At 45.3% G+C, this 27,911-nt stretch overlaps 1 protein-coding gene across 6 annotated transcripts; it reads left to right on the top strand.

Annotated features, from left to right (window-relative positions):
* Positions 1-333: 333 nt before the first annotated feature.
* Positions 334-27,715, top strand: numb (NUMB endocytic adaptor protein). 6 transcript variants are annotated; one of them, XM_052086578.1, is made up of 11 exons: positions 335-505; positions 12,037-12,173; positions 16,799-16,873; positions 21,130-21,162; positions 21,601-21,675; positions 22,789-22,929; positions 23,004-23,208; positions 24,103-24,396; positions 24,490-24,633; positions 25,415-25,612; positions 26,274-27,715. In XM_052086578.1, exons 2-11 carry the CDS (start codon positions 12,048-12,050, stop codon positions 26,969-26,971), a joined length of 1,989 nt encoding a protein of 662 aa, XP_051942538.1. In that variant the 5' UTR covers positions 335-505; positions 12,037-12,047; the 3' UTR covers positions 26,972-27,715. The 6 variants fall into 6 exon arrangements, with proteins under 6 accessions (XP_051942542.1, XP_051942543.1, XP_051942538.1 ...); XM_052086579.1 differs by having other exon boundaries at positions 340-510; XM_052086580.1 differs by lacking the exon at positions 335-505 and adding an exon at positions 5,601-5,761.
* Positions 27,716-27,911: the final 196 nt, after the last annotated feature.

The following is a 27,911-nucleotide window of genomic DNA, read 5'->3' as shown; positions in this document are numbered from 1 at the left end:
ATATAATTTAATGCTGAATAATAATGTCCATAATTACATTCATAATAATGATATACTGAAATTTTGCCATAGTTATTATCTCTCGCCACCGCTTCTGACTGGTTTGGTCCATTGCCATGACTGCACCATGCGGTGAGTTGCACGTCAAATGCACCAGGGGGCGGTATATCTTCCCATACACGTGTGTGTGTGTTGGTTTTACGGGAGCGCCACGGTCTGTTCCAGGTTTGCTTCCTCAACCTGCTCATCATCCCACAAACTCTGCCTTGGACCAATGAAAATGTGAAAGGGCGGTCCGTTGCTAAGGAGGAAGTTTGGTTGAGCCGCTTGCTCGCAGCCATTCAGCGGCGGTGGCCGAAGCGATTGGGTTGCGTGAGTCTTTCGCAGTGCTTTCTGTGGAATTTGAATTATTTTTCCTCGGAGGGGGCCGACGCACGCGCCGTCGCAGCGGGGAGGGGGCGGATTTCGTGACGGCGTACCGACTGGCTCGGCCTGGTGGTCACAGGTAAGGTGCGTTGTATTCATACGCTTCCCCTCTCTCGCTGTCGCTGTCTCTTCAATTAGCTCGCTAGCACGTCGAGCTAAGCGTGCGTTTGCGGATGTGGCTACGTTAGCTCCATTCCAAACCTTCATTTCAACGCCACCCAGTTCGCTTGCCTGTAGGACAAACTCACGTTAAATCGACATACAAGTCCAGCTGATTTTGCTCTGTAAAATGTCCAATTAGTTCATTTAAACGACCAAATTATAGGGGCGTTACGGTTGTGCCGTGCGTTATCTCAAGTAATCTACCTGGACGAGGTGAGCTTTTAATGGGACATAAATGCTTCACCCGATTTCCGGGTTGTGTGACGTCGTTACTCGCCGTGCATGCAAGTAAATGTTTATGTATGCGTGTGTGTCAATGTCTGAGTGTGTGTTTGTACATGAACAAATTGTAATATTTTGTATAAATGTGGTCAGTGCTTCCTATTTCTTTCCTGTTACTCTCCACCAAAAGAAGAACACATGTATTTGTCAATAAACTGTTATAAGTACACCTCTGCACAACATTGAACAAAACTAGCCATAAATACAGATCAACTTATAACATATACAACATATAATAACTTGAACATGTGTTTAGTTTGTCACAGATAAGATTTGCATAAAATTACAAGAAAGAAATGAATTAGATCACCACTGCCACCTACTGCAGTGGATGTGCAATTGCACTTTATTCTTGTAGGGCAAATAAAGCATGTTCCCTCGGACCCAATGCTTCACACTGCACACCCTCCCCCGCTAATGTTGCTTGTGTACTGTATATGTAAGTAGCAGTGCAACTGTGTGTGTGTGTGTGTGTGCGTGTGCGCACTTGTAAAAAATGCCACAGTTATGTCTGGATGGTGAGGTTTATAAATATATCTATTTATGTGGCTGATGATGAGCCAGCGTCGTATAAATGAGTGGAAAAAAGCAGCATGAAGGGGAGAGGCTCAGAGGTACCACTTGCTGAATTCTGCCCGAGCTGTGACGCAACGCAGGTTGATAAACTTGCTTTGCGACAGACCATGAAGCAATCACGGGGCCTCACTTTTAGTTTCGTCACTGATAGCAGCGGGGTATATCGACCCCTCTCTATTTGCGGGGTTTAGGGACCAAGCCCAGACGCGAATAGTAAAAGTTTAGTTTGTAACAAAACACCCCCATTATCTCTGCATGAGAAACTTGTGACCTTGAGTTGAGATTTAGACTCAAGTCCCATTTTTGATGTCCTATGTCTCAGAAAGTCAGATAGATGAATCATGCGGCGACAAAAGTCCCGCAGACAATAGTACGATGCACGGTGACAAATCTCCTCCCGAGGTTTGCTAGTATTTTTTTTTAAGTCTTACACCATATCGTCATTTTATGACTTTTCTTTTCTACTTTTGATAAGAGCTGATGGCGAGTTTGACACACACACGCCATTGTGAAATGTACAATGTATAAAAAAGTACGACTGTATGGGACCTCATGGAATCTGATATCCGCGGATCAGAATCGGGCATTTTCCCAAATGTGGATAAAACGAACTAGATCCATATCCATGTCTTCAAACTCTTCTACAAATGCTTCGAGGTGTGCGGACATTAAATGATGTCTAAATGTGGTACACTTGAAATGAATAGACTGCGGCTGAATTCATTGTATGACTTGTATCATGACATTTCCTTAAAGAGGTTGATGCAAAATCTCTGCCCTGAATCTGCACAAGGTTAATTTTTTCCCCACATCGACTTAACTTTATGTCGAAATGAGTTGGCGCGATCGCGGCGAGTCAGTCAGAACGTCTCCATAAAAGACTATTTTCGAACATTCGCGATCATTTCTCACTTCCTCGGTATGACGGAACGGTTGATTTTCACGTTGTTGTTGCAAATTGAGCCTCCCGTGATCGTTGTGGTCACTCAAGCCGCCGCGATCAATTTCCGCAGCATTTCACGTGTCGCACACAAACACGAGCGGCGCGTTGAAACCGCAACCGATCTGAGCCTATTTTGGTCTGGCGGCATCCAATCAGGGTCATCTTGATTGTAAAAACGCTGTTGGCCGGACTCCTGCCCGGCTCAGAATAGGTCGCGGGGGAAGACGTCTCTTCTTTCTCATGAGCTTTCAATACAAGTTCATCAAGCCCGGAGCGTGGCGAGTGTCCATCTCCAAAAGCACCGCCGCTGACCACATGATGTCAGGATCTCCCCCGATCGGCAAAATTAGTTCATCGCTGCGTGCGAATAGTTTTTTTTTTTTTGTTTTTGTTTTTTTCTTTGGCCGTGCTCGTTTCAAGAAAGCGAATCAACAGAAGCATCTTTTTATGAGTGCACCCATTTGGGACTTTTATCTTTAGCTCCTAATTAGGTCCAAGGGGCTTTGAGCTCCTCTTATGTCGCCGCCTGTTAAATCTGTGAGGTGTGTGTGTGTGTGTGTGTGCGCCTTTCGGGGTGTGTGCAGGAGGAGGCTTTTTGTCCCCGGGTAGACCCTACATAGTGCGATACCTGAGCCCTCCTCATGCTTTATTCATACCCACCGATCTGTAATTAAGACGAGCTGCCTCGGCAGGATGGCCCCTCGACGTCATCTCGCAAGGGACGTCTGGTTCGTTAGGCAAATGGCTGTTCAATTAGCTGCTTAATGGCTGTTTTTCCCCTCTTTTTTTTTCCTGCCCTCCACCTGTCCGGATTACCAGGAATGAAACTAAAACAAAGTACTGAAAAAAAAAAGTAGAACCTAACAAATCCACCTTGAATACTAATTACAATTTGCTTGATTGAAAAGCAAAAGTCAAAATGAAATAAAAACGAACCATCTTGAAAAATCCACAAAGATCATAACCCTGGGCCAGACAGAATTTGATCCCAAAAAAAGAATTGCACGTGAAGGAGTTGTATACAATCAATCACAAGCACTGCTTTTACTTTGGAAAACAATACTATACATTTTTGTAGATTTTCTGACAGATTTTGTGGACCAAACCCGTTTCGGAATCGTAATCAAATTACATGTTCGCCTTTTCTGTCCTGCCAATTTGATTTTTTTTTTTTTCTGATGATTTATCAAACGGTGTTGCAGTGCCTTTAAAAACTATATTTTAATAAGTTTACGTGTCGCTACCCCCCCCCCCCCCAAAAAAAAAAACTTTTATTGTCTGTGCATTTCCAATTGTTGATGAGTTGTTAACCCGTCCATCGGAGTAAAAGGGATTTCATCGATTCACAGTGGACTCAAATGAATCGATAACATGAATAAATCCCCCCAGCTCACAGGCGAGAAAAACGAGACCCGCGTGGACGATGTCGACGAGCAGGTACTTTGCATTCCTGCAGCGCAAAGAAGAGGCCCTTCTGGCCCACGAGTGTGCGGAACAATGGCCCCGCTGTGCCCGCTGTCCAGTTGGCCGCCTTCGTGCCGCATTTCAGCAAGGGGCATCGTTCGGCTTTTTGCTCGGCGAGGCGTGTTGATGACCGGGTCGGTGCCTGGCGGTCTCCGACCTGTTCCTGCCCACAGCGGCTGCGCCTCACCGGGGGCCACTCGGGGGGCGAACAGTAATTCCTCATTAATTGGCAGGCCGGGCCGTAGTGGATCAAAGGTGCCTTGGCAGATAGTGCCGCCCTGGTAGTTTTCCAAACTGGTCCATCCTCGGATTTGGGCCTCTGTATGTTTGTGATTACGCTTATTAGGGAAGATGGGACAGAGCTTCGCTTTGCGTAGCTCGCACTGGAATTCGTCCATGTTGCACTTTGGGAGCGTTGGGAAATCCAACGAAAAAGTCCAACTTGTCCCGACTACGACGATGCACTGGGAGATGAGGACAAGCTCTGGCGAGATTCACCCAAAAAACGTCATTCACACACCAAAAATGTGTATAATTGCACGTATTAATAATTTAACTGGTAATGATATGAACAATGATGAGCCTCAAACGTAACGAATTAATCTAATTGATGTAATTTTTTTTTTTCGGGCCCGACCGGTTAACCAGCCGATTTAATCCATACACGTTAGCTCTTTTAAAATGAGAGATTTTTTTAAAATTGTATTTTTAACACATTCACACCTTACAATATAAGACAAAGATATCGATGATGTTCGAACCCCCCCCTCCAAAAAAAAAAAAACAACTCGGCAAAATCAGTTGTAAAGTTAAACAAATACTAAAGGACAAAGTACTGTGAAAGAGTCAAATGATTGGCCGTAATTGATATCTGTGTTAAAGGACCAAAAATTACATTCATTTATTAGATTTAGTGTTAGTTTTTTTATATTATTAATCTGCTGATTAATCAGTTACCATGATTTTATTCTGCCAAATATCGGACTTAGCCTAAAAAAAAAATCCTCTTTGGGGCAGGCCTAATGACTAAATAAATAAATTATTTTTTTTGGGGGGGGGGGGGGTTCGTTATTGCCTTAATTTTCACCTCCTTGAGCTGTCACGTTCCTCACATTTTTACACATTGATTGCGGTTCGTTTTATTTTAGCGGCAAGTTACTGTACATCATCGAAGAGTACCGTCGCGGTAACGTTTTCACAATAAACCTTCACTAACGTCGCACGGCCAGGTAGTGCTGGCAGCCCGGCGTAAATCTGCCGGAGTATTTAAATTCCGCAGACGTCCCGCCTCTTGACAAATAGCCCGGGTGGGATGAGAGTAGCGCTCCAGTACGTGAACGGCATTCCTGACATACACTCGGGGCGTAACAGCTGCACTCCGTTCCAACCTTAAAAATAAAAATAAAAATGAAAAAAAAAATCAACGAACCCCCCCCCAAAAAAAAAACTCCAATCCAACCATTTCTCCGTTCAGACATGCAATCATTTTGTTCTTTCTGTTTGGCGAATTCACACCCAAGACAAGTGTGGCGAGAGTCAAAAGCGTGCATTCATGGGTCTCGGCCAGGTTAGCGGGATGGTGCAAGATTGCAAGTATGTTCGCTCAGCGTGAATTTCCTGTTCTACCATCCTCTCATCGATCCTGCTGCTTAGACAGATAATGCTACGCGCACGCACGCCCCAAGCAGGCCTTGTTTTCCGCCTCGTCATCTCCTCCTTTGACCACCGTAGCCTCTTCCGCACAGAGATTCCGCAGAAATTGCTCGATCAGAGCTGAAGCGGAAGAGCATCAGTCAGCATTTGCCTTTCACACCGACACCAGAAAAGACAGGAATTTGCTGTAACCGGAATTTTTTACCATGGAACTATGACCGAGAGGTCCACTGTGTTTTGACTGCTCGAAAAATAGTAAGCTTCAACAAAATTTCGTGTGACATGTGTGATTGAAACATTTCACTTCCGGGAACTACAAGAACCAATAACAAAAATTTTGTAGAACTTAAAAGTCACTGTAAAGAAGAAGTATGGGGGATGGTTTTGAAGTAGCGACCATCACATTGAATGGTTCATCGCAGAGTACTGTATCTAGAATGAGACTTAAAAATCTGGGAAATTCAAGCTTTTCTTTCAGCTCTCAGACTATTTTGTCTCGCGTTTCTCACGCCCGCAGAGCCGCACGTGATTAAAAATATATCCGCTAAAAGCCTCCAGCGGCTGCGATACATCATCCCACGAGGATATATTCCAGCTAGCTAGCTAGCGAGCTAACAAATTTGGGCTTCACAACTTGCAGTTGCGCCGGATAGCCAATGATTTTAGATTTTTTTATTTTGTTGTCATTAAAAAAAGCCAAAATCCAGAACACTTACTTATCTACAAGACAGGCTTTTTTTTTTTTGCCGGTCTTTAAGTTGAGTGTTACGTCAGTCTCACCAATCACGTGAGGAACGTGTCCGCTATCAGCGACGCACTGATGAGTTACTTTACCATTTTATAGCCCCGTGTAAGTCAGCGAGCCACCTTGGATTGTAAAACGTCCTCTCGCCATCAGCATTTGTTCTGGGAGATTCAATAAAATGTGCTCATGCCCATGTGGAATTAATAGATCACATATTAACTGCACGTTGCCACACCGCCTCGGTCAATATGTAACGGTGGCTCCGCTTCCGAAGGGTCAATGCTACGCTAACGGAGCATAGCCGCTGCTGTGCTGCTTTCTCGACAAGTTTTAATAACGCTTGAGAGACTTTTTGGCCGCAGGCCTTGAGAAGCAGGAGTACTTTCTGTTTTTTTTTTTTAGAAGCTAAGTGGATTTCAGGAGTAATAAAAAAGGGGATGGATTGAAGGTTCCCAAGGCCGAGCTGAAGATTTTTTATGAATAGAGGAGGGCTGCTCGATGAATTGATTGTATTGATCAATCAGACGGTATCAAAATATTTATTATTATTATTATTTTTTTAATTTATTAATTTGTTTTTTTGCAGTTTCGCTAGTTCAAGGTGCGTCCCCACTGACCCTGGACTGTTTTCCACTTACCGCATGTTTATATTCATATTATTTCAACGGGAGATGACGTTTGGGGAAAAACTGATTGAAAGCTTCTTTGGTATCATTGAGATATGAAAGGGGAAGTCACTCCAAAAGTGTTTCCAGTGGTCTAAACAGTTTATGCCGAGTATTTTTGGCGTTTTGTGGAATATGAGTGAAGCAGCAAAACCCTTCCCTGTTGTCATCCATCTTAGACGACGGCCATTTTGCTTCTTGCAGTCGACTGAAAGTGACATCACAGACTTGAGGCTTCGAGGTAACGACCGTCATGACTCACCCGTTCTCCGGGTTTGGTCATGTGATGTTCACAAGCTTGGGCGCGCTGGCGAAACCTGCTGTAGTATTTGTGTGGTGACGTGCGCGTGGCCTAGTAAGTGACTTACGCTGTGAGTCCAGCTGCAGAGGTTGTGGGTTCAATCCCGGCTCCAAGCCTTCCTGTGTGGAGTTTGCATGTTCCGCCCGTGCCTGCGTGGTTTTTCTCCGGGTACTCCGGTTTCCTGCCACATTCCAAAAACATGCATGGCAGGCTGATGTGAGTGCGGTTTTATTTTTTTTTTGCGCGTACACCGTTCACGACACTTCAAAAACCAGCAAGTGCCTTTTTTTCCCGTGAAACCTCTGCAAATGTGATGCCAACCCCGTCATTTCTCAAGCTGTTTCGAACTCCCGCGTGGTCACTGTCCCAATAAAAATATGCATAATCTACGCGACTTGGACTCTTTCGAGATTCACATGACTATGCAAAAGGGGGGGAGGTGTGGAGGGGCACAGATCACTTTCGAGACAGTTTCAAGCTCCCTTTTACATGATGTTGCTCAACTCAACTTGATAGAGCGCTTGAAAGAACCACCGCCGCATCCAAAGGGCTGCACCATGACACAACATTGGTCAACGAGAAGGCTCGATTTCAAATGATGGATTTTCTGTTGTCGCGCGCCCTTTCTTGGCCGTTAAAGATGATCGCGTCAGCCCCGCAAATGTGGCAAGCCGCAACTGTAACCTCCTGATCTCCAAACGGCCACCGCACTCATCCCCCGGCTATCTTACGCAAGGATTAATCAGCCTTCCATTCCAAGAGAGATGTATGTCGAGAAGGGATTTAGTGAAAATAAGTGAGATAAGAAAAAAAAAAAATTGCCTCCTCGGAATAGATTTTCAGCCAGAATGAAAAGAGCAAATCCATTTAGCAAAAAACGTGAAGTTTAGAGGGCCCATTATTTGCTTTCTTGGGCTGTGGGCCAAAGGTACTGGAAAACAATAAGGCACGGCGTATCTTCTCCCCTTGTTTTTTTTTTTTTTTTAACACTTGGGGTGTAAACAAAAGGCCAAAATATATTTAAAGATAAGCCTGAGCTGAAACCCTTTTTCATGCTTTTTTAAAACATTTTCCCCCCTCCTTCCCCCCAGGTGTGACTAAACAGGTCCTCTGGCTGCATGGCCGGCGGCCAAAGTTCCTCACAAGATTCATTCCGATCCACCTGCCAAGCCCGACGTTCACCCCCCCCCCCCCCATTCACCCCCCCTCCCATGGCTAAATCAGCTTTTTGTCTTTCTCCGCATCTTCATCTTTGTACAGGAAGGAAGAGCACACCATCATCCTGTCACTCGCAGACGTACTTCTAAGCCCCGCGTCGCCACGGGGGGAAGTGTCGCCGTGTCGCGTATACATAACAGCGGGAGCGTACAAACGGGCTGCGCGTGTTGGCAGCTCGTAAGCGACGCCGCACTAATATGACGTGACCTCAATAAACGAGTTATGAGGGAGGTGCGAGGCGACCTGTGAACATCTTATTTGCAAACGCCGGAGTGTAACGTGCTTGTGTCACTGCCTGACTTCCAGTTTCTCGCCTTCCTGAAAGCCCCGGACGGTGAACCCGGGCTATTCGTGGCGTTTAGGGATCGAACAACATTGCAAATAGTAAAAAATGATCGATTAGTCGACATGCTCTGGCCTACAAAAAGTTTAGAATCGCTTATATTAATAATTACAAGTATCAAACCTGAGGCCCAGGGCCCAGATCTACCGGAGCTCGCTGGGAAGTATTTACAGAAACATTTTTCTGGCTCTTTTTTTTTAAAAAAAAAAGTGTTTTGTATTAATTCTGACTTTAAAAAAAATTGAATGATGTCATGAAAGTAACATAAATGGTGTATGCTTTTTCGAGAGCCAAATTTTTGCTTTTGGGATGTGGGAGTTGTTTGCAGAGTGCCAAGTTGAAGCATATGTTTGAATGCAGAATCAATTTTTGCGGGACTTCAACGCGAGATAATCAACCAGGATAGTCGAGCAAAACACTGCTCAAAAAATGTTTTTTTTTAAAAAATCAGAAATGCAAGTAGAATTTTCCAGGTGGCTATTATTGTTATTTTTTGGTTCCAAATCTACAATTTTTTTCTCATTTTTGGGGAGACATGAAAGCCATTTTTGATTAAAATTTGCTATTGACCAGTGTCATTGACGGCCTTTGAAATGCGTTGGGAGAAAAAAAAACTCTCATCCCCCAAAAATCAAGACATTTTAACATTTTGAAATCAATTTTGTTTTCCAAATTACGACTCTGTAGGCGCTTTACCCAATGTGTATGTAAAAAAAAAAAAGTTTGAAACGTCTCAATCCAAAGTGTTTGAAGAGTACCACGTACCATTACCACCGAACCCGAGTCTTAATTGGAAGATTAAAAGCACCCCTTTTTCACAAAAAGCTCCAAAATGCACATGCCATGTTGAGACTTTGGAGACATCCCGTTAGGCCACAGGTCCAACCTTGGTCAACTCCCCCCCCCCACCACCCCCCACCACCCTCCCTTTGAGTAAAACGTTTGATGTGTTTGTGTGTCAGGGTCGAATGCTCCATTGTGCAGTGCTCCAATCTGGCCAGGGCAGATAAGAGCGAGCGCCTCACCTCAAACACTCTCCAACCCCCGACGACCACAGCTCGTCTCGTAGAACGGGTTTTAGTACACAAAGAGTTTCGTTGGGTGTGTGTCGTGTACTACTAGCTGTGTGTGTGTGTGTGCGCAGATCTCCCTGGATTAAAAAATCTCTTAATCCCATCAGATCCCCATCCGCTCAAAAAAAAGTTAGCGGCTCTCAAAACGTCGGAATGCTACGGCTCACTGACTTCCGCTCCTCCGCTTTACGAGCGGCCTAGCCAAACATGAGCCGGTCCTTCAAAAATGGCCGCACCTCTCACTTCTCATTTGGATCAGCGGCTTTTTAATTGGGTCTCTTTGGCGCCGTGCTAATCTCCCCCCGCAAAGTTGAGAGGACAATCGTGTCGAGCGGTGGTTCTCAAACTTTTTGGGCCGGGAACCAACTAAAAAGTTCTGAGCCCTCTGCAAGTTCCACCGACTTTCCTAAAAACAAAAAAAAACAACCCAGTTTCATCCCTGAAAGGTGTATTCATTCCCCGTCGTCGTAAACATCGCAACACATCGATAGATGATGATGCTCGCAGGCAAATGTTTCTGTTATAGATGAATAAAGGACACGAGGGGGGGGGTTGATTCATTAATTTGTTTCGTTGCACACCAAAACGTTATGCTTTATGGTTCTTATTGTTTTTTCTGTCGTTTTTCTGTCTGTTCTGACCTTCAGAGGTGCTCGTTTTTTTTTTCACCCCTCAACAGCTCTCTGGTTTTCATGTTGGCGACACCTTTGAACTAGTATAAATGTTGTCAATACCCAAAGCAGGAACAGATACACCAGATTAGCGTTGCACTTAATTTCCATGCTAATTATACCAACCGTACGAGTGCCACTCCCTTCGGACTCAAGCCTGGATGAGCTTTTAACAGTGAAGGCTGGGGTGGGGGGTGGGGGGGTCAAAATAAAAATACAATTTTCAAAATAAAAATCATCCTGACAATTGAAAAGCGACTGGATCTATGAGCTGCCCGTCTGAATGCAATGAATCAAATAGAAAGCGATATCGCAATGTCATACACTGCAGCAATTTGGAAACAGACCCCCCCCCCAAAAAAAAACAACAACTGTGCTTCGTTCTGGTAGATCAACAGCCCCACCCCCAAATATATATTATTTATTTATATAGTGTTCTAATCAGGGATGTCCACTTTTTTCCAAGGCTGATATCAGTCCGCGTGAGTGTTTACTCTCGAGTAATCGATACCAAGTACCGATACCACTCAAATTTACGATACCTGACATTCCAGAGAACACAATGACTGAACAAAAACCTTTGTCTTCCTGACGCACCTGATGACTCACTGACGTGTCAGACAGCTGCAGTGTCAATTACTGCCAAGATAGACTTCTGCAATGTTTTTTTTTTTCTTGAGGTAGTCATGGCAAGTATCGATCCTTCAAAAGTACTTGATACTTTGAAATTAGGCTCGTATTGACCCGAAACCGGGTATCAATACTCACTTCTCCCGAGTCTGAATAATTCAGTGACTAAGAGGTGCGATCCACATGTTACCATATCATTTGAAGTGATCAAGCCACATATTTCTTGTTATTTTTGTCTAATTTAGGATTTATGCTTGGTACAATTTTGCAAACATTTGCACCCCAATTATTTTTTTTGGGGGGGGGCCAAAAAAATAATAATTGAAGTAGAAAAAAATAAATATTTGATGGATCACTTGCCTTTATTTTAGCGTGACGCTAACCTATAAGACTGGAACCTTTATACGTAATCAATCAGATCTAAGGGCGGCCCGGTAGTCCAGTGGTTAGCACGTGGGCTTCACAGTGCAGAGGTACCGGGTTCGATTCCAGCTCCGGCCTCCCTGTGTGGAGTTTGCATGTTCTACCCGGGCCTGCGTGGGTTTTCTCCGGGTGCTCCGGTTTCCTCCCACATTCCAAAAACATGCATGGTAGGCTGAATGAACACTCTAAATTGTCCCTACGTGTGAGTGTGAGCGTGGATGGTTGTTCGTCTGTGTGTGCCCTGCGATTGGCTGGCAACCGATTCAGGGTGTCCCCCGCCTACTGCCCGGAGACGGCTGGGATGGGCTCCAGCACCCCCCGCGACCCTAGTGAGGATCAAGCGGTACAGAAGATGAATGAATGAATGAATGAATGAACAATCAGATCTATTTTATTATATCACAGGTGATTTATTGCTTACTAACGGCATAATCAAACGTAACCGCTCTGACCTCCTGCAGGGAGCTCCGCAATGAACAAGCTACGGCAGAGCTTCCGGCGGAAGAAGGACATCTACGTGCCGGAGTCTAGCCGGCCGCACCAGTGGCAGACTGATGAGGAGGCGGTCCGAAGCGGGAAATGCAGCTTTGCGGTCAAGGTGACACTCGCGTCAACACACTCCCAAATTCCTACCGCCTTGACCTGATTGCGACACACACACACACACATTTTGCCCAGGAGCGACGCGCGATTTAATAGCCTAGCCTTCAGAAAGTGTTTGTACGCTCCGAAACGTTAAATGTAATAATAATTTGATTGTCCGGCTTTCGTTGGACTCGATGACGACAGGCCCGCAACCGAAGGGAAAAAAGTTTTTTCGTCACGGTCATAAAATGCCAATCGGTTGTCTCTGGCCATGCTTTTCTAGTTGCTGCTGTTCTTGTCTGAGTCAGTGGAGGAGGATTTCACCGTTTTACTTTGGTGTTTGTTGGTATTTTGTTAAAACAAACAAAAAAAATCAGTAACTTCAGTTCATGTTATTTTGAACAAGATTATTTTTGTTTTAATGACATAAATTCAGGAAGCTTAAATCATATCCATGAATGATTCCTGTTGCGGGTATGGTTATGTAAAATGTTTTAAAAATTCATAGCATGAGCCAATTTGCATTTTATTTCTTGGGTCGGCGGCGAACTTTGCCGTCTCCTTGATGGCATGGGAATATAAAGTGTAAAACTCTGACATTGAAAAGTATATTTCCAATTCATAATTTAGAATTTAAAAAACGAATCATTTGGATATAAACCCAATTAATTCATTTTTTTCCATTATATTTTTATTTTTTTGCTTACTAAACTCTGTCATTGACTCTCTCACAATACTTTAAGAATAATGTGAAATGGAGCAGTGATTTTTTTTTCTTCGATTCTTTCCTTTCCAGTGATTATTTAAATTTTTTTTTTAATTGTTTTTGAACATTTTATTGAGGTTATTCATTGATGACTGTCATTCACTTAAAAATGTTATTTAATTTCCCCCTACCACCACACACACACACACGTTCATGCGCACAATTTGTCTCATGGACGCCGCAGGTGAACAGACGGGGTGTGGGTGGCGAGAGTCGACTATTTTGGCAACAAAAGTTTTCTAATGCAAACAAAAGCGCAACAGCTCGCTTCCTCTCATCGCCACGGAAATGAAAACTGGAACATCAAGAAGACAATAAAAACGCATGAATCACAACATGCAAGTCAGTCAATGAATGAAAATCGGCCCAATCACCCAAAGGACACATTATGCCGACATGTAAATGCTCTCAGATGAACTCAAGGGCGGTCACGCTTCCCTTCTTGCAGAAAATGACCAGAAAATCAGATGTCAAATCCTCCGAAGTGCATCTGTAAATGCAAATACAAACCGAGGAAAATTGAAAAAAAAAATGTACGCAATTTCGATTAATCACACTCCTCTTTGCATCTTGTGCTTTTTCATTTTCCTTTCTTATTACTCCCTCATGCGCCTCCTCGAGGTACCTCCAAAAAGTGGAACGGTGTGTGGGATCGTTCGGCCGGCTCATGTGGAAATATCTCCCGTCTGCCGCACCGAGGCTTGATGGCTCGCTAGGGAGGAAGGGGAGGAGGCGGTTCAAGTAGGAGCACGGTGTACGGTCCGCTGTGTTTCAATGAGCCGCCATTCGTGCGTCAGAGTCAGGCTGACATTTGCTAGACGTCTTACTCACCGTTCGAGGCCATTTAGAAAAAGCGCTTTCATTATAATGCCTTGCCGCGCTGCCAAAGGATGGAGACGGATGTGGTGGCAATCACAGGGGTTGCTTACTCACGGAGTTGGATTAATCACGTTGCAGGGCATGATGGGGACAAGGAAAGTAAGCACGAAACAAGAACCGTTTTAATGAGACTTGTTAAGTTGGGGGCGGCCCAGTGGTCCAGTGGTTAGCGCGTCGGCTTCACAGTGCAGAGGTACCGGGTTCGATTCCAGCTCCGGCCTCCCTGTGTGGAGTTTGCATGTTCTCCCCGGGCCTGCGTGGGTTTTCTCCGGGTGCTCCGGTTTCCTCCCACATTCCAAAAAACATGTGTGGCAGGCTGATTGAACCCTCCAAATTGTCCCTAGGTGTGAGTGTGAGTGCGAATGGTTGTTCGTCTCTGTGTGCCCTGCGATTGGCTGGCAACCGATTCAGGGTGTCCCCCGCCTACTGCCCGGAGACGGCCGGGATGGGCTCCAGCACCCTCCGCGACCCTAGTGAGAATCAAGCGGTTCGGAAAATGGATGGATGGATGGATTGTTAAGTTGGTTCGGGAGTTTATTGGTTGGCTAAGTAGTGTGTGGATTTTGGTGCATGAGTTTTTTTGTGGGGGGTTTTTTTGTGGGTTTGGTTGATCAAGTTTGCCACTTCAACGAATCAAGACTACACGACATATGGAATTCGCCACAAAAATCCACCAATGTTAAATTGTCAGTTGGTTTGTGACTTGATTATTCCTCCGCGTCCTAAATATGGTCACGTCGGCCCCGTGAGGGACACTCGAGTGAAGCGTCTGTCACGAGTCCACCAGCCTGACATGACACACGGGCGTTTGAGTCCCTTTCCAACAGCGGACGGCACTTCCCATTTGTCCTCGCCGCGCACGGCCGCAACGGCGCATCAGCGGCATCCTCGTGTGCACACGCGCGGCTCGTGCGTATGGAGCTACGCCGTGACTCACGAGCGTGCCGTCACGCTCTGGAAATAGCGCCGCCGGCCCTCCAAGGGCAAGGGTGGTCCGGCTCGGGTCAGTGTCGCTCGCCTCGTATCTGCGAGGAAAGGGTAAGGACTTCCTCTCGGTGCGCACAATGGCTTCTGACGTTCCCGAGTGACACGCAGAAAATGGGATTCGCCGAAAGGCCGGCAGAGGCGAGGGCTCGTTCCCTGACGCTCTGCGCCTGAGCCTGCGGTGCGGCGCAGCCAGAGGAAACCGGGCAGGAACAGTCTCGAGGGGTTGGCTCCGTCTCATGTTGAAATAGTGCAAAAGTGCAGCGGCGGGTCACCTTTAGATAAGAATGAGTTAATGAATGTGCACATCCTCATGAGTGGAATTTTGTTTTTCAGTCTCATGTGGGTTGGCGGGTGACATGACTGTCAATTTTACATGGGGGGGGGGGGGGGGGTGTGGAGAGTATCCTCATTTCCAGGTCACATCTCTGCGTTTGTAATTAGATTTTCAGTTTGTCAGCCAGTTTGTTGAGTTTGGAGTTTGGAATTGGTCAGTAGGTCAGTTAATTCTGTTAGGGGTTTTTTTTGGAGGGGGGGGGTTACGAATTAATTTGGTTCATTTGTGGTTGGTTCTTCAGTGAGGCACTTCAGTTGTTAGTTGCCTTGTTTGTTTTGAATTTGTGAAGCGCTCTGTTACAACTGTTGTGAAAGCGCGGTATAAATAAAGATGTATGGGTGCTTGGTTGGCTAGTTAGTGGGTTAAGTTGGTGGTTTAGTCAGTGAGTTTGCTCTGATTTATTCATGAGGCGCTTCTTGGCAATGTAGATTGTTGAGTGGTTAGTTTATTGATTTTGTGCGTTGGTTAGTTTGTTCGTGACTTATTTTTTTTTTTATTGGTTTATTGCTTGGTTAGGTTGATTGTTGGTTGGTTAGTTTGATTGAACTGGTTGAGCAGTTAGTTGGTTTGCTGGTTGGTTGGGTTTTTTTTGTATCTTTGTTGTTTTATTTGCTTGATTAGGTAGATTGTTGGTTGGTTTGTTGATGTAGTTGATGTATTAACGTGCGAGTGTTAATCGGTCGGTTAGTTAGTTTTTGCTTTGCTTGGTTGGCTAGTGTCTATTAACTGGTTGGTTCGTTCATTTCTTGTTCGGCCAGTTAGATTGTTGCTTAGTTTGTTAGTTGTTAAATTAGTTGGTCGGTTTAGTTATTTTAGTCATTTAGTTTGGTGGTTAGTTGATTAGTCCAGAGTTGCACTGAACAGTTTCACAAAAACATTGTAGAGGGGCAGAATTTTGTCGTAGATCCGGCAAATTGTCTATCTCAAATATATTTTTTACTTTTGGTGGTCAAAATCTGCTTGAATTAGGACGAAGTGGGGCACTGCCCCAACAGATCTAGCAAACAGAGCGGTGGTTTAAAAAAAAACAAAACAACCTGTTACATGCACTACCGCAACCTCCACAACTGGAGCGGTCCAGTCAGTGCACGTCACGATGGATTAGGGTTGTTCTGCCCAGTGCCGTTCTGGTTTGAAATGTTAGATTTTCCTCTGGCGCGCACTGTGGGGATTTCCTCCCATGATGCATCTCCTACCCAAGTGCTGCGGGAAAGAGACTATTTTGTTTTAATCCCGGATTAGGATTAATCATATCTTTTGGTAGAGGACACAAGATGAGACATCATGTTCTTTGCCCATTGTGCTCAGGCCGCCGGTCTTCTGAGTTCAGACGCTCTCATTACACGCCCTCGCTCTTTTCATATTTCACGTCGGCGCTGTCGCGTGAGCTCTCGACAAATGCAGCCACTCCGTTGTATCCCTCGTTCCTCCAGAAACGGCGAGGGATCGTCTGAACTGCCACTGACCTTGTGATTGTATTTAATTATGTGTATAAATCAGCAGGGCCAAAATGCCGGTGGCGTACAAGACTCACTCAAATAACCAACCTCGTTGTACACATTTATATTCACGGCTTTTTTTTTTTTTTTTTTTTTTAATCACGCTCCGTGCGCCTCTGGCAGCCTTTTTCGCACCATAACTCACTCTGGTGTGTGTTTGTGTCTTCCTCCAGTACTTGGGACACGTGGAGGTGGAAGAGTCGCGAGGCATGCACATCTGCGAGGACGCGGTCAAGCGGCTGAAGACGGTAGGTTTTCCTTGGGAAAAAAACCCCCCACTGGAACAAGAACCCCCTTCTTCCTCTTGTCTGTGTACTCCAGGGATTCTTTCCCGCTCCAGAAGCTGTTTTTCGTCAACTTCCACTCTGCTCCAACATTCCCTTTTCCTCCCTCTCACTCTGTTGGCCGCATATATTTGGGGGGCGTGAGGGCAGGGGGGGGGGGGTCTTGCCGGTCGAGATTCCCGACCCTGTCGTGAACTCATCGCCACTCTGGAGTAAAGACTAAAGCTCGGCTTCGGGGCTCTTTCTCACTATGATCGCAATGAGCGTTCAGGAGGATTAAAAGTATCACAGTCGAACATTGAAGAGTCTGTTAATTAGTTCGGTTGTAGGGGGGAACAAAAAGTGAGTTTTGTTTCTAAATGCTATCCAGTGGTACCTCTACTTACGAAATTAACGGTTTCAGGAAGAAATTTCTTAACTTAAATTCCTTGCTGCTGGAGGCTGTAAATTTCCCCAGTGTGGGACGAATAAAGGATATCTTATCTTATCTTATCTTAGAATATTTTGTAAGTTTTTGAAGCGTTTTCCATTGTCAATGACCTAATCCATTCCAAACCCCCGCCCTCAGACTCAGTGTCAACTTTTTGCTGGCAAAACCAGGTTGGCTGGCCAAGGTAAAAAAAAAAAAAAAAAAAAAAAAAGGCTCATGTGTCCTTTCTAGCAGAATTCCCTTGAACGCAGCCATCGTCCTGGCTCCAAAGGGGAAAATTCGGCAGCTTTTAAAGCTTTGTGAATGTATTAAAAAGGACGGCGGTGCACCTAAATGTCCGTATCAACGCAGACACGCAATCGTATGGCCCGAAGGTATCTCGTGTGTATGTGCGAGCGGTGGGAATACACGTACATGCACAATACATCTCATGGCCGAAAACAATCACTCACGCTCTTCAGGCGTATGGATGCTTTCTACACGATGTCCCTCGCCAGCACACACATACCACACAAGCATCAGCAGCACATACGCATCGACGCTTGACAAGGACACTTCAAGCCCGAGGTCCCTCTTTTATCGCCATGGAATGGTCGGACAACATGGACCCCCCCCCCGCCCCCCCCCCCCTCCGGCCGCCGCTGACCGTCTCTCGTCCCTCAACCTAATGACATTTCTTTGGCTCACGCTGAGGTCCGGATGCCCGGCGGTGGATGGAGAGTACACTCGTGACATTTGCGTCGTGTGTGCGCGAGACGTGTGCTCGTGTCTCTTAGTCTATTTGTCCAAGTGTACTTGGACAAATACACTGTAGTGTGTGTATGTGTGTCACGAAGCCGTTTAATTTCTTGACTCTTTTTTCCCCCCTAGTTTAAAAGTCAGAGGTGATGGAGGTGGGGGTTTTTTTCCCCCCCAAGTGGCTGATATGTAGTTCTATCATCCTAGTTCATCTTCATTGATGCTTTAATATGCTAACGTTGCTTAGCCGGCTAGCAGGTCTGACAGTGACTCCATTGTATTCCCACGAGTGGCGGTATTTTTCTCTTCTGTGTTTAATCGACCTCCATAGTGCCCCGACTGTCACGTCACTTCCTGTATTTTGTTCAAGTCGAGGTCAGAGTTTGTGGTATGTAAAGCTATCAAAGGCTAATGCTAAATTTGGCTCCAGCTCAAAACCTACCCTGTGAAAATGAAGGCACTATACAGAGAACCGGCGAAAAATAAAGTTTACGCGATTCTTACGGCTTGTACACAAAACCAAAAAGAAGGTTGGATTTTGCCCTAATTAGGATTCGGTGCCAACAAAGCTCAAAGAGTTCCCCGTTGTTGCAGATGTGTCCTCGTAGAATGCACCAACATCTTTGACAGCGAGAAATATGTACACCAGGAGGAGAGAAAATCCACAGTTTATACACACCTTTCAAACAGAACACCGCAAAAGCCGGAGGTTACCAGTAGTCGAATTAATTGCTTCATTTACACAGCGAACCTACTAAGAAAAAAATAATATTGGGCTGACAAGAATGTCGGAATCTTTTATGTAGGACAGGCTAAAAACTTTGATTTAAGATGTTACAAGTTGGTCTGATACAGTCCTTTTTACTTCACCTTTTCAACCTCCACTTTCCTTCCTGCTCCGAGATCCTTCCCACTTTCATACCTCCCAAAAAAGCGATTGTATTACATGTTGGTGTTATGTTTTTTGTTTGTTTGTCTTTTTAAGCAGGTTTTATTTGTGCTGTTGCCCAGAAATGCTTCAATTCAACCGCCCCGCCCCTCCCCCTTCCAATTCCCAAACGTTTACTCATCTTCCCTACGCCGCCCCTCAATTTTGCTACCTGCAGCTAACCAATAGCCATCATCATCATCATCATCATCGTCATCTGCATGTTCCGCTAACAAGCCGACTTGCTGGTTAACATGCCAGATCGCGCATTCAAACGTTTTCCCACCACGGCCGGCGCGTAACAGGAGCAGAGTGGCACGCCTTTCCACGGCTTACCGGCGGGGCACAAGGAGGGAGGGAGCGAGGGTGGGGATTAAGAGTAAAGACTAGCCTGCATCTGGTTTCTTTTTGGTGGCCTCAACTTGACCCCCCCTCCTATACACACACACACACACAACCACTCACCCAGCCTTTCCCGGACTGTTCAACATTCAGAAATCAGATTCACACCGTTTTTGTCACCTGTGAAAGAATCTGAGCAGGGATCACAGTGGAACCTCCTTGAAAAGCAGCAAAACAATTTTTCAAAACAGAAACTTAGCGAGTTGAGTTCCCACAAAGAACACAGACAAAGTGAGCAGAATCCTTTTCACATTGCTTTCGGCAAAAACTTGGTTCCTATTTTCGAAGTTGTTCAAAGTTCCCATGAGAAACTATTGAGCAGAGTACGTCCCGGCAGCAAATGTTTCGCCGGGTTTGCCTTGACGAAGCTCAACAACTTTAGATGAAAAATATATGAAACCTTGGAATGGGCACTTCAGCCCGAGTACAAAGCACCATGAATTTATAAGAACCATTTGATTATTCATTCATTCATTCATCTTCCGAGCCGCTTGATCCTCACTAGGGTCGCGGGGGGTGCTGGAGCCCATCCCAGCCGTCTCCGGGCAGTAGGCGGGGGACACCCTGAATCGGTTGCCAGCCAATCGCAGGGCACACAGAAACGAACAACCATTCGCGCTCACACTCACACCTAGGGACAATGTAGAGTGTTCAATCAGCCTGCCATGCATATTTTTGGAATGTGGGAGGAAACCGGAGCACCCGGAGAAAACCCACGCAGACCCGGGGAGAACATGCAAACTCCACACAGGGAGGCCGCAGCTGGAATCGAACCCGGTACCTCTGCACTGTGAAGCCGACGTGCTAACCACTGGACTACCGGGCCGCCCCATTTGATTATTTTAGGAAAAATTCAATTATTTTGTGTTGGGGTAAAAAAAAAAAAAAAAAAAGGCTTTTTGGGAAATGCTTTGGTGTGATATCGCTGACAGAAAATCTGCCCCCCCCCCCAAAAAAAGACCTTGAAATTCAAGTCAAGCAGTAGAATGTTTTTTCCATTTCTCAACATATCGCCTCGGCAGTTTCATCTGTTCATCAGGAAATCCCTTCTCTGGTTGGCTGACCAGTTTCGGTTAAAAAAAAAAATTGTGGGAAGTTGATGCGTGTTTTGCCAGAGGGAGGAAAAAAAAATGTGTAATGGCTCTGATGCGAATATCAAAAATCGGTAAAGCCCCTATCCCACTGAGCTGTGATCATTTGCGAGGGTGGAGCAAATGTTGCGTTCTCCTCAGGGTTCATTTCAACGCGTACCTGTACTTTCCTTCTTGTAAGCGTTTTAATGCCATATCGCCAAACCCGAGGTTCCAGTGTGTGTGTGTGTGTGTGGGTATTTTTAATACAATAACAGAACCCTCGATAGTCAGAACTGGTTGGGTTGGTTTCATACTTTTGAGTGCTCTCTGTCAAAGCGCCACTCGTGACACCTAAACCTGCTCGGTTAATTTTTTTAGGTTGTCAAATAATTGGTGCACTTCCCGTGTGTGTGTGTGTGTGTGTGTGCGTGTGTGTGTGTGTGTGTTGCTACTAACGCTGACCACAATTGATATACAATCAGTATTAATCATAATCAGTCAATCAATAATAAAACAACCCAATCAACTCCCTCCCCTTCGACTTCTTACAATTTCTTCCAGGTAACACTGTCATACTTTGTCTATCCCCCAACCCGCTCACCTACCCTGTTTTTGTTGTTGTTGTTTTTTTTTTTAAACAACCATCCAGGACAGGAAATTCTTCAAAGGATTCTTTTCCAAAGTAAGTTGCTGATTTGTATCCAGTCCGAGTGCCTTTCACTTTCTCTCTCTCTCTCTCACGTTTTAACAAGTCACCCTTTTTTGAAGGACAGATCACGAGCGCGCACACACGAAACACACAAATGCATGTGGGGCAAAGGTTGAGATCAGGGTGGGGCACTTAATTGTTTGTGTGCAAGTGGTGTTAACAACTTGTTCTCCGTCAACGAACCAAAAAGTGGAATCATTTGTGTGAATGACCGTCAACGACACAGACACGCACTCACGCACTGTGGTCGTTGCTGTTCTAACCAACAGGGGGCACCCGAGCACCGACCTTGTTTCTCTCCTTTCGTTTGGCTTGAGTGGCACAGCAACTTTATTGTGGATCGATCCACGGGTGTTTGTATGTGAACTAAAACATGTGTCTTGTCTTTTTTTTTTTTTTAACTGCACACAGGCTGGGAAGAAGGCAATACGCGCCGTGCTGTGGGTGTCGGCGGACGGTCTCCGCGTGGTCGACGACAAAACAAAGGTGAGAAAACACTGGAGGCGAGGGATGTCATAATAATAATAATAAGAAGGAGAAATGCACAGCTCAAATGTTTGGGAATATTAAATTAACTGTATTTTTTTAATTACTTTGTATTGTTTCATTAATGTTTTTTTCCCTCCAATACATGGGAATATTACAGAATGTAATCGTCAGGTCATCTTTGTCATGTGCAAGAGCACACCTTTTTATACGCACCTGTTTATTGCTAGTCCTTGTTGGCATTGACTGTCCAACTTTGCGTGAAGGAAATTCTCTTTAGCTTAATGCAAGCAAACAATGCGAAACGCTGTGGCCGGACTAATGAATTATAATTCTTTAAATAAAATATATTTAAACACCAATTATGGTGCAGCATATGTCGACGGATAATGGGCGTATATTCTTGTCTATGAAGAACAACAACGAATAAAATTTATTATTATTATTATTACAGTTTACTGAGGAGCTGTGATCGTCTATATTTTTATCTGTGTGTTTGCCATATACCGCCCCCTGGTGGCCAAGGCGCTCTTCAGAAGGAGCATCAATAATGTCCATTGAAGCAAAAAAAAAAAAAAAATCTATGAGTATTTCTTTACATTCTGTAAAGGACAACCATAAAAAGGCCTGTCCATATCTGTAGTTGAGTAAAAAAATGTTCAGGTCGTTACGTTAGAAATGGGCTCTGCGCTTGAGTAGGTGCACCTGCAGGAGCAGAATCATGTTCTCATAATGTGAGACTGACATCTGCTGGCAAAATGGTAAAACTCCAAGTACGATGTCTGGACATCACCTGATGACAATTATTTTTTCCCTTTCCGTTACAAAAACAAAATACATCATAATAAAGAACAAGATAGCCCAAGTTAACCATTTGGATTGATTATTTCAAGCTGGGATAGGCTCCAGCACCCCCCGCGACTCGAGTGAAGATCAAGCTGTTCGGAAAAGGAATGAATGAATGAGTCATTCCTGTCTTTTGTGCTCAGTCATCCCACCTGAGATAATTTTGTCATTTGCAGTGGGCGGAAAACTGGACGGCACTAACTCTCCATTAACTCTTCCTTGAGTTGATGATTACGCCTGACAGATGGCAATGTCTCTTTTTCGCAGGACCTGATCCTCGACCAGACGATTGAAAAGGTATCATTCTGCGCGCCGGACCGCAACTTTGAGAGAGCCTTTTCATACATCTGCCGAGACGGGACGACGCGCCGCTGGATCTGCCATTGCTTCATGGCCGTCAAAGATTCGGTGAGAACGCGGACGGAAAAAAAAAAAAATGGATCAATTGACGCAAACATGACCACGCGATGCCGTACGTGAAGGGAGAGCGGCTCAGTCACGCCGTGGGCTGCGCCTTCGCCGCCTGCCTGGAGCGGAAGCAGAAGCGGGAGAAGGAGTGCGGCGTCACCGCTACGTTTGACGCCAACCGGACCACCTTCACCCGCGAGGGCTCCTTCCGGGTCACCACGGCCACAGAGGCGGCCGAACGGGAGGAAGTCATGAGGCAGCTGCAGGACTCTAAAAAAGGTGCGTGTCTACAAACTCGCGCACTTCCCGGGATTGTTTCGCTGCTCATAGGTAATATTCCAGTTTAGGCTCTCAGATGATTATGTTCCCAACTCAGTGCTGATTTTCCAGGGACACGCGTTTATTCTTGGGTGACTGGAGGGCATTTTTTGTTGATTAAGAATAAGGTGGTTGGGAAGAGGTTAAGTGAAAAGAAAATTTGTGTGTGAATGTGGGAGGTGTGTATTTGAGGAAAACTTTTATTTGTACTTGTTTGGAATAAGATTACATTTTTCACGATGTTTATTTCTTTTTAAATTTATCTTTCAAAGTTGTTTTTAGGTGGATTAAAATCGTCGTTTTACCAGTTCGGTCTTATTTTCTTCAGCTGACATAATAATTGAAATGATTGAACACATTTTTAATATTTTAATCATTTCCACTCATTATGTTAGTACTTTTATAGTCTTCCGTTTTTTTTTAAACAATAAACAAATCCCATAGTTGCATAAATTGCGGCACAAAATGACCCAACATTTTGAATTGTAAATGCCATATTTTTTTGTGGAACTCCTTTGATTAATGCTAATTAAATCATCTTGATTTTGTTGAACGGCAAAATGATATACACGGTGTCATTGTCCATACATATTGTTGTATTCCTAGCCACTTGTCAAAAAAAAACATCCAGACAGTATTCAATTTTCCCATAATTTGTTACAGCCTTCTTCATAGATTAAATAATGTCATTTTTTTTCCCTTCAAAATTCTATAGAACTCCCCCGCTCGCTATGACAACATGAAAAGTGGAATGGGCGAAACTTCCCAAAGAAACATCCAGCAAGCTTGCAGTATCGCAAGCTTGAGGGTTTAATTCCTGTTCTCCATGTACACCCCCCCCCCCCCCCCCGACAGCCGAGAGCGACGCAAAGGTGGCGGGGAACTCGTCCGGCGGCGGCGTGATCAACGTCTCCGCCGTTCAGTCAGGGAGCCCGCCGTCGCCCTCGTCCTCGCCGCCCCTCTCGCTCAACACCCTGGGTATACCCCGCCGGCACGCCCCCGCAGAGGCGCTGGCCAGGCAGGGCTCTTTCCGCGGCTTCCCGGCGCTCAGCCAGAAGACGTCGCCCTTCAAGCGCCAGCTGTCGCTGCGCATAAACGAGCTTCCCTCCACCGTGCAGCGCAAGTCGGACTTCCCCATCAGGAATGCAGGTCAGATGAGGAGCTAAGGCGCCCCCCCCCCCACACACACACACACACGACTGCTCTTCTAATTGCCGTTTTCCTCCGCTCACCCGCATTCAGTGCCTGAGGTGGAAGGAGAGAACGATAGCATAAGCTCGCTGTGCACTCAGATCACTACGGCGTTCAGCGGACCCCCGGAGGACCCCTTTTCCTCAGCGCCCATGCCCAAAGCGCTCGCCTCGCCGCAGTCACCCGTCGTGCCAGGTAAACATCGCCCCGAGCATCACACGCGAACGCCTCATAACACCACGGCGCACTTATCGGTATCGTCGCCATACTGCTCAAAGAAATGCGTCAGATTAGCGCAAAGCATAACTGATTTGCACAGTCAACGCAGAACCAAAGGAGTAATCGTTTAAATATTACAAACATTTTTTAAAATCTATTTAAATAGCCAGAAATATAAACCAGAAGTGACATCAATTAGAGGACACGTATTACAAGAATTATGCACATAAAAAGTTAGGTATTGGGATGAATCCCCAAAATATTCCTGCGATACAAGAAAGAATAAAATCAAGCAACGCTTAATTAAATATCACAATTTTTTTTAATACAAAAAAGATAAATCTGTGGTCTCCGGTGTTTGTTACTATTTTTTAAAATATTTTTAAAAACTGAAAACGTTAATGATTACAATAAAATACACATTTATTTGAACAAAATGTGAAAATATTAACAGGATATAAAACATTAGACAAATATTTAAATTTGATTCAAAACTACAAAAATATCTGGAAAGTACACAAATGAGAAAAAAAACCCTCAATAATACTATAAAATTATTAGAAAATACAAAGAATAGACAAATACTATTGAATGAAATAAACACTGAAATAAATATACATGATCTCAAACGCCAATCTCACACATTGTGGACATTTCGTGAATGTGCTTGTTTTATTGTGACATGTTCCGCCTCGCATGTCTAACACTAAACCATCCTTCTCTTGCTCCCCGTCGTCCTCTTGTCCCTCCGCTGTAGTCAACGGCTCCGCCGTCCCTGCTCCCGCTTCCTTTTCCACCCCCCATCCTCATCCTCTCGTTCCTCCCCCGCTTCCTACTGCTGCTAGTATTAATCCTCCAGCTCCGAGTTCAGCAGCGTTGGCCCCTGCTCTGCCCGCTCGAGACACTAACCCCTGGGCCAAGACCTCTGCTGGGGTCCCAACCCCTGCAATGGCGGGTAAGAGACATTAAAAAAAATGTGTAGAGTAGGGCTGTCATAAACTCATCTATCAAGTACAGATAGTGTCACTTGCTTGGGCTCCCTCTAGTGGTACAGGGAAGAATCACTGTCCAAGAACAGTTTGATTCAAATCGATTCAATTTGATTCAAATCTTAACTTCCCAACTTTCTTTGGTTAAAAAAAATCTTTGGTTAAAATATAGATATATATATTTTAACTTTTATGTGCAACATATTATACTTGGATTAAGTGTTAACATTCAAACCCTGTCTAATTTTACAGTGTCTTTTCAATGAGCTTTTGAAACTCATTGAAACAGTTTGGTTCGACTGTATACGTTCGTTTCGCGTGGATTGATCACTGAGGCGTAGCAGCCAGTAGCGCTAACGCTCGCCTGTGCGTTTGGCTAACAGCGACTGTATCAACTCTTTTTGTACAATTTTATAACTTGTTTGTGCACGGCGCCGGCCGGCGGTGAACTTTGTTTTTGCACAATGAACCGATTTCAAGTGTTGGAACTTCCTTCAGAGCAAGTCCGTTAACTCTCTTGCATGATCTCATTCCACGCAGCCACCCCCATTCCAAGTTGTAACTTTAACACAGAACCACTGACGGCATGAAAGGGGCAAATGTGTCTTTTTGTTTTTGTCCAAATAGGAAGTGATTGGCCCTCATCCACTCCTGTCATCATCGTCCCGCCCACGTCTTCTCCAGTCTTACCCTCGCACAAACGCACCCCGTCTGAAGCGGAAAAATGGCTGGAGGAGGTTTCCAAGTCTGTGCGGGCTCCTCGACCTGACCCCATCCTCGCAGGGGCCCCAATGCCCGCCCCAGCATTCACTGCTCCCTTGGCCCCCTTACCCCCGGTGGCGCCCTTACCCCCGGTTGCATACGTGCCCCTGCTGCCCCCGCGCCAGACTGCTTTCCATCCCATGTCCAACGGGCTGTCCTTCCCACAACCCAGCGTGCCCGTGGTGGGCATCACCCCCTCACAGATGGTGGCCAACGTCTTCGGCTCAGCTGCGCAACCCCAGACCTTTCCCGCCCCGGCGCCTGTAGCGCCCCCAGGTCTTGTCACCCCGGGCCCTTTCATCAAGCCTCCGCCGTCGCCCGCCGCCGTCAGCGTGCACCCTCCCAACGGCGGCGGCAACTTCAACGGGGCGAACAATTGGGCTGTTCCGCCCCACCCGCCCGTCACCTCCTTGCCCACTTCAGCCGCCCCGCAGCAGCCACAGGAAGATGCCTTTGAGGCTCAGTGGGTGGCGCTGGAAGGGCGCTCGCACCAGCGCACGACGCCGTCTCCCACCAACCCCTTCTCCACTGAGCTGCACAAGACTTTTGAGATCCAGCTCTGATGACTGTGCCTGCCTGAGGAAGCGAGGGGAAAGCGATGTTCTCCGTGTTGGGGGTGGTGAGGGGTAGTGGTGGTCACGAGACGATGCGGGGTGGCAGGGGCAGGTGGTGTCATCAGTGAAACCCCCCCTCCCCTCCCCAAAAAACATGCTGCTGTTCCTCACGATTCTCATCAGCATTGTCTGTGCTCGTTTGATCATCCTGTGGAACTACAACCACCACCGCCACCACCTCCCGTAAGCCGCTTCTTACCCACTCAATTCTCAACCCTCAACCAACCTCACCCGACTGGAAGAGTAAAGCAAGACAATGCCAAAATGTTTATTTTTATGCATTAAGTATATTTTAAATAGCTACAGATTACAACCGTCATCTTGCCAAAGGCACAGAATAGCGACGAATTAGCGCGTGTGTGTGTGCGTGTGTGTGTGTGAGCGTGTGTGTCTATACGTGTGCTTTGTATTTATATGGGCCGTGTATCTCTCCAATAAAGGATGATTTGATTTGATGTGTATCCCATTACATGGGGTGCGATACAATTCATAGTTTATTTTAAAGAAACGATTTGATTTGGTTCGTTTCACTGGGATTGCGAATCGATTCAATATGGTACTGCTGAGTTCCGTAGGGTATGATGCAATGAGTTTCTTGTCATTTTACAATATGAATGAATTTTTCCCTATGTCATCGTAACTGTGGCATTTCCTTCAAAGATATATGTCTCCAATAAATGGTGATTCGACACACATCTCCATATATTTTATAGTGCAACAATTCGGTTCAGTTCGATCCACTCACCTTTTTTAAATCAAATACGATTTCCTGATTCAAATTGTTTTTTGTTCCGCCTAAAAAAATATATATAGTGTGTTTGTGTGTATATGTACAGGTATGTATATATATGATATAATATATGTTACATATATGTATATTTTACCGAAA

The sequence above is a fragment of the Hippocampus zosterae genome, chromosome 14 (genome assembly GCF_025434085.1).
Source record: "Hippocampus zosterae strain Florida chromosome 14, ASM2543408v3, whole genome shotgun sequence".
Lineage (NCBI taxonomy): Eukaryota > Metazoa > Chordata > Actinopteri > Syngnathiformes > Syngnathidae > Hippocampus > Hippocampus zosterae.
Note: the sequence above shows the minus strand (reverse complement) of the source record. Positions and strands in the feature narration are given on the sequence as shown.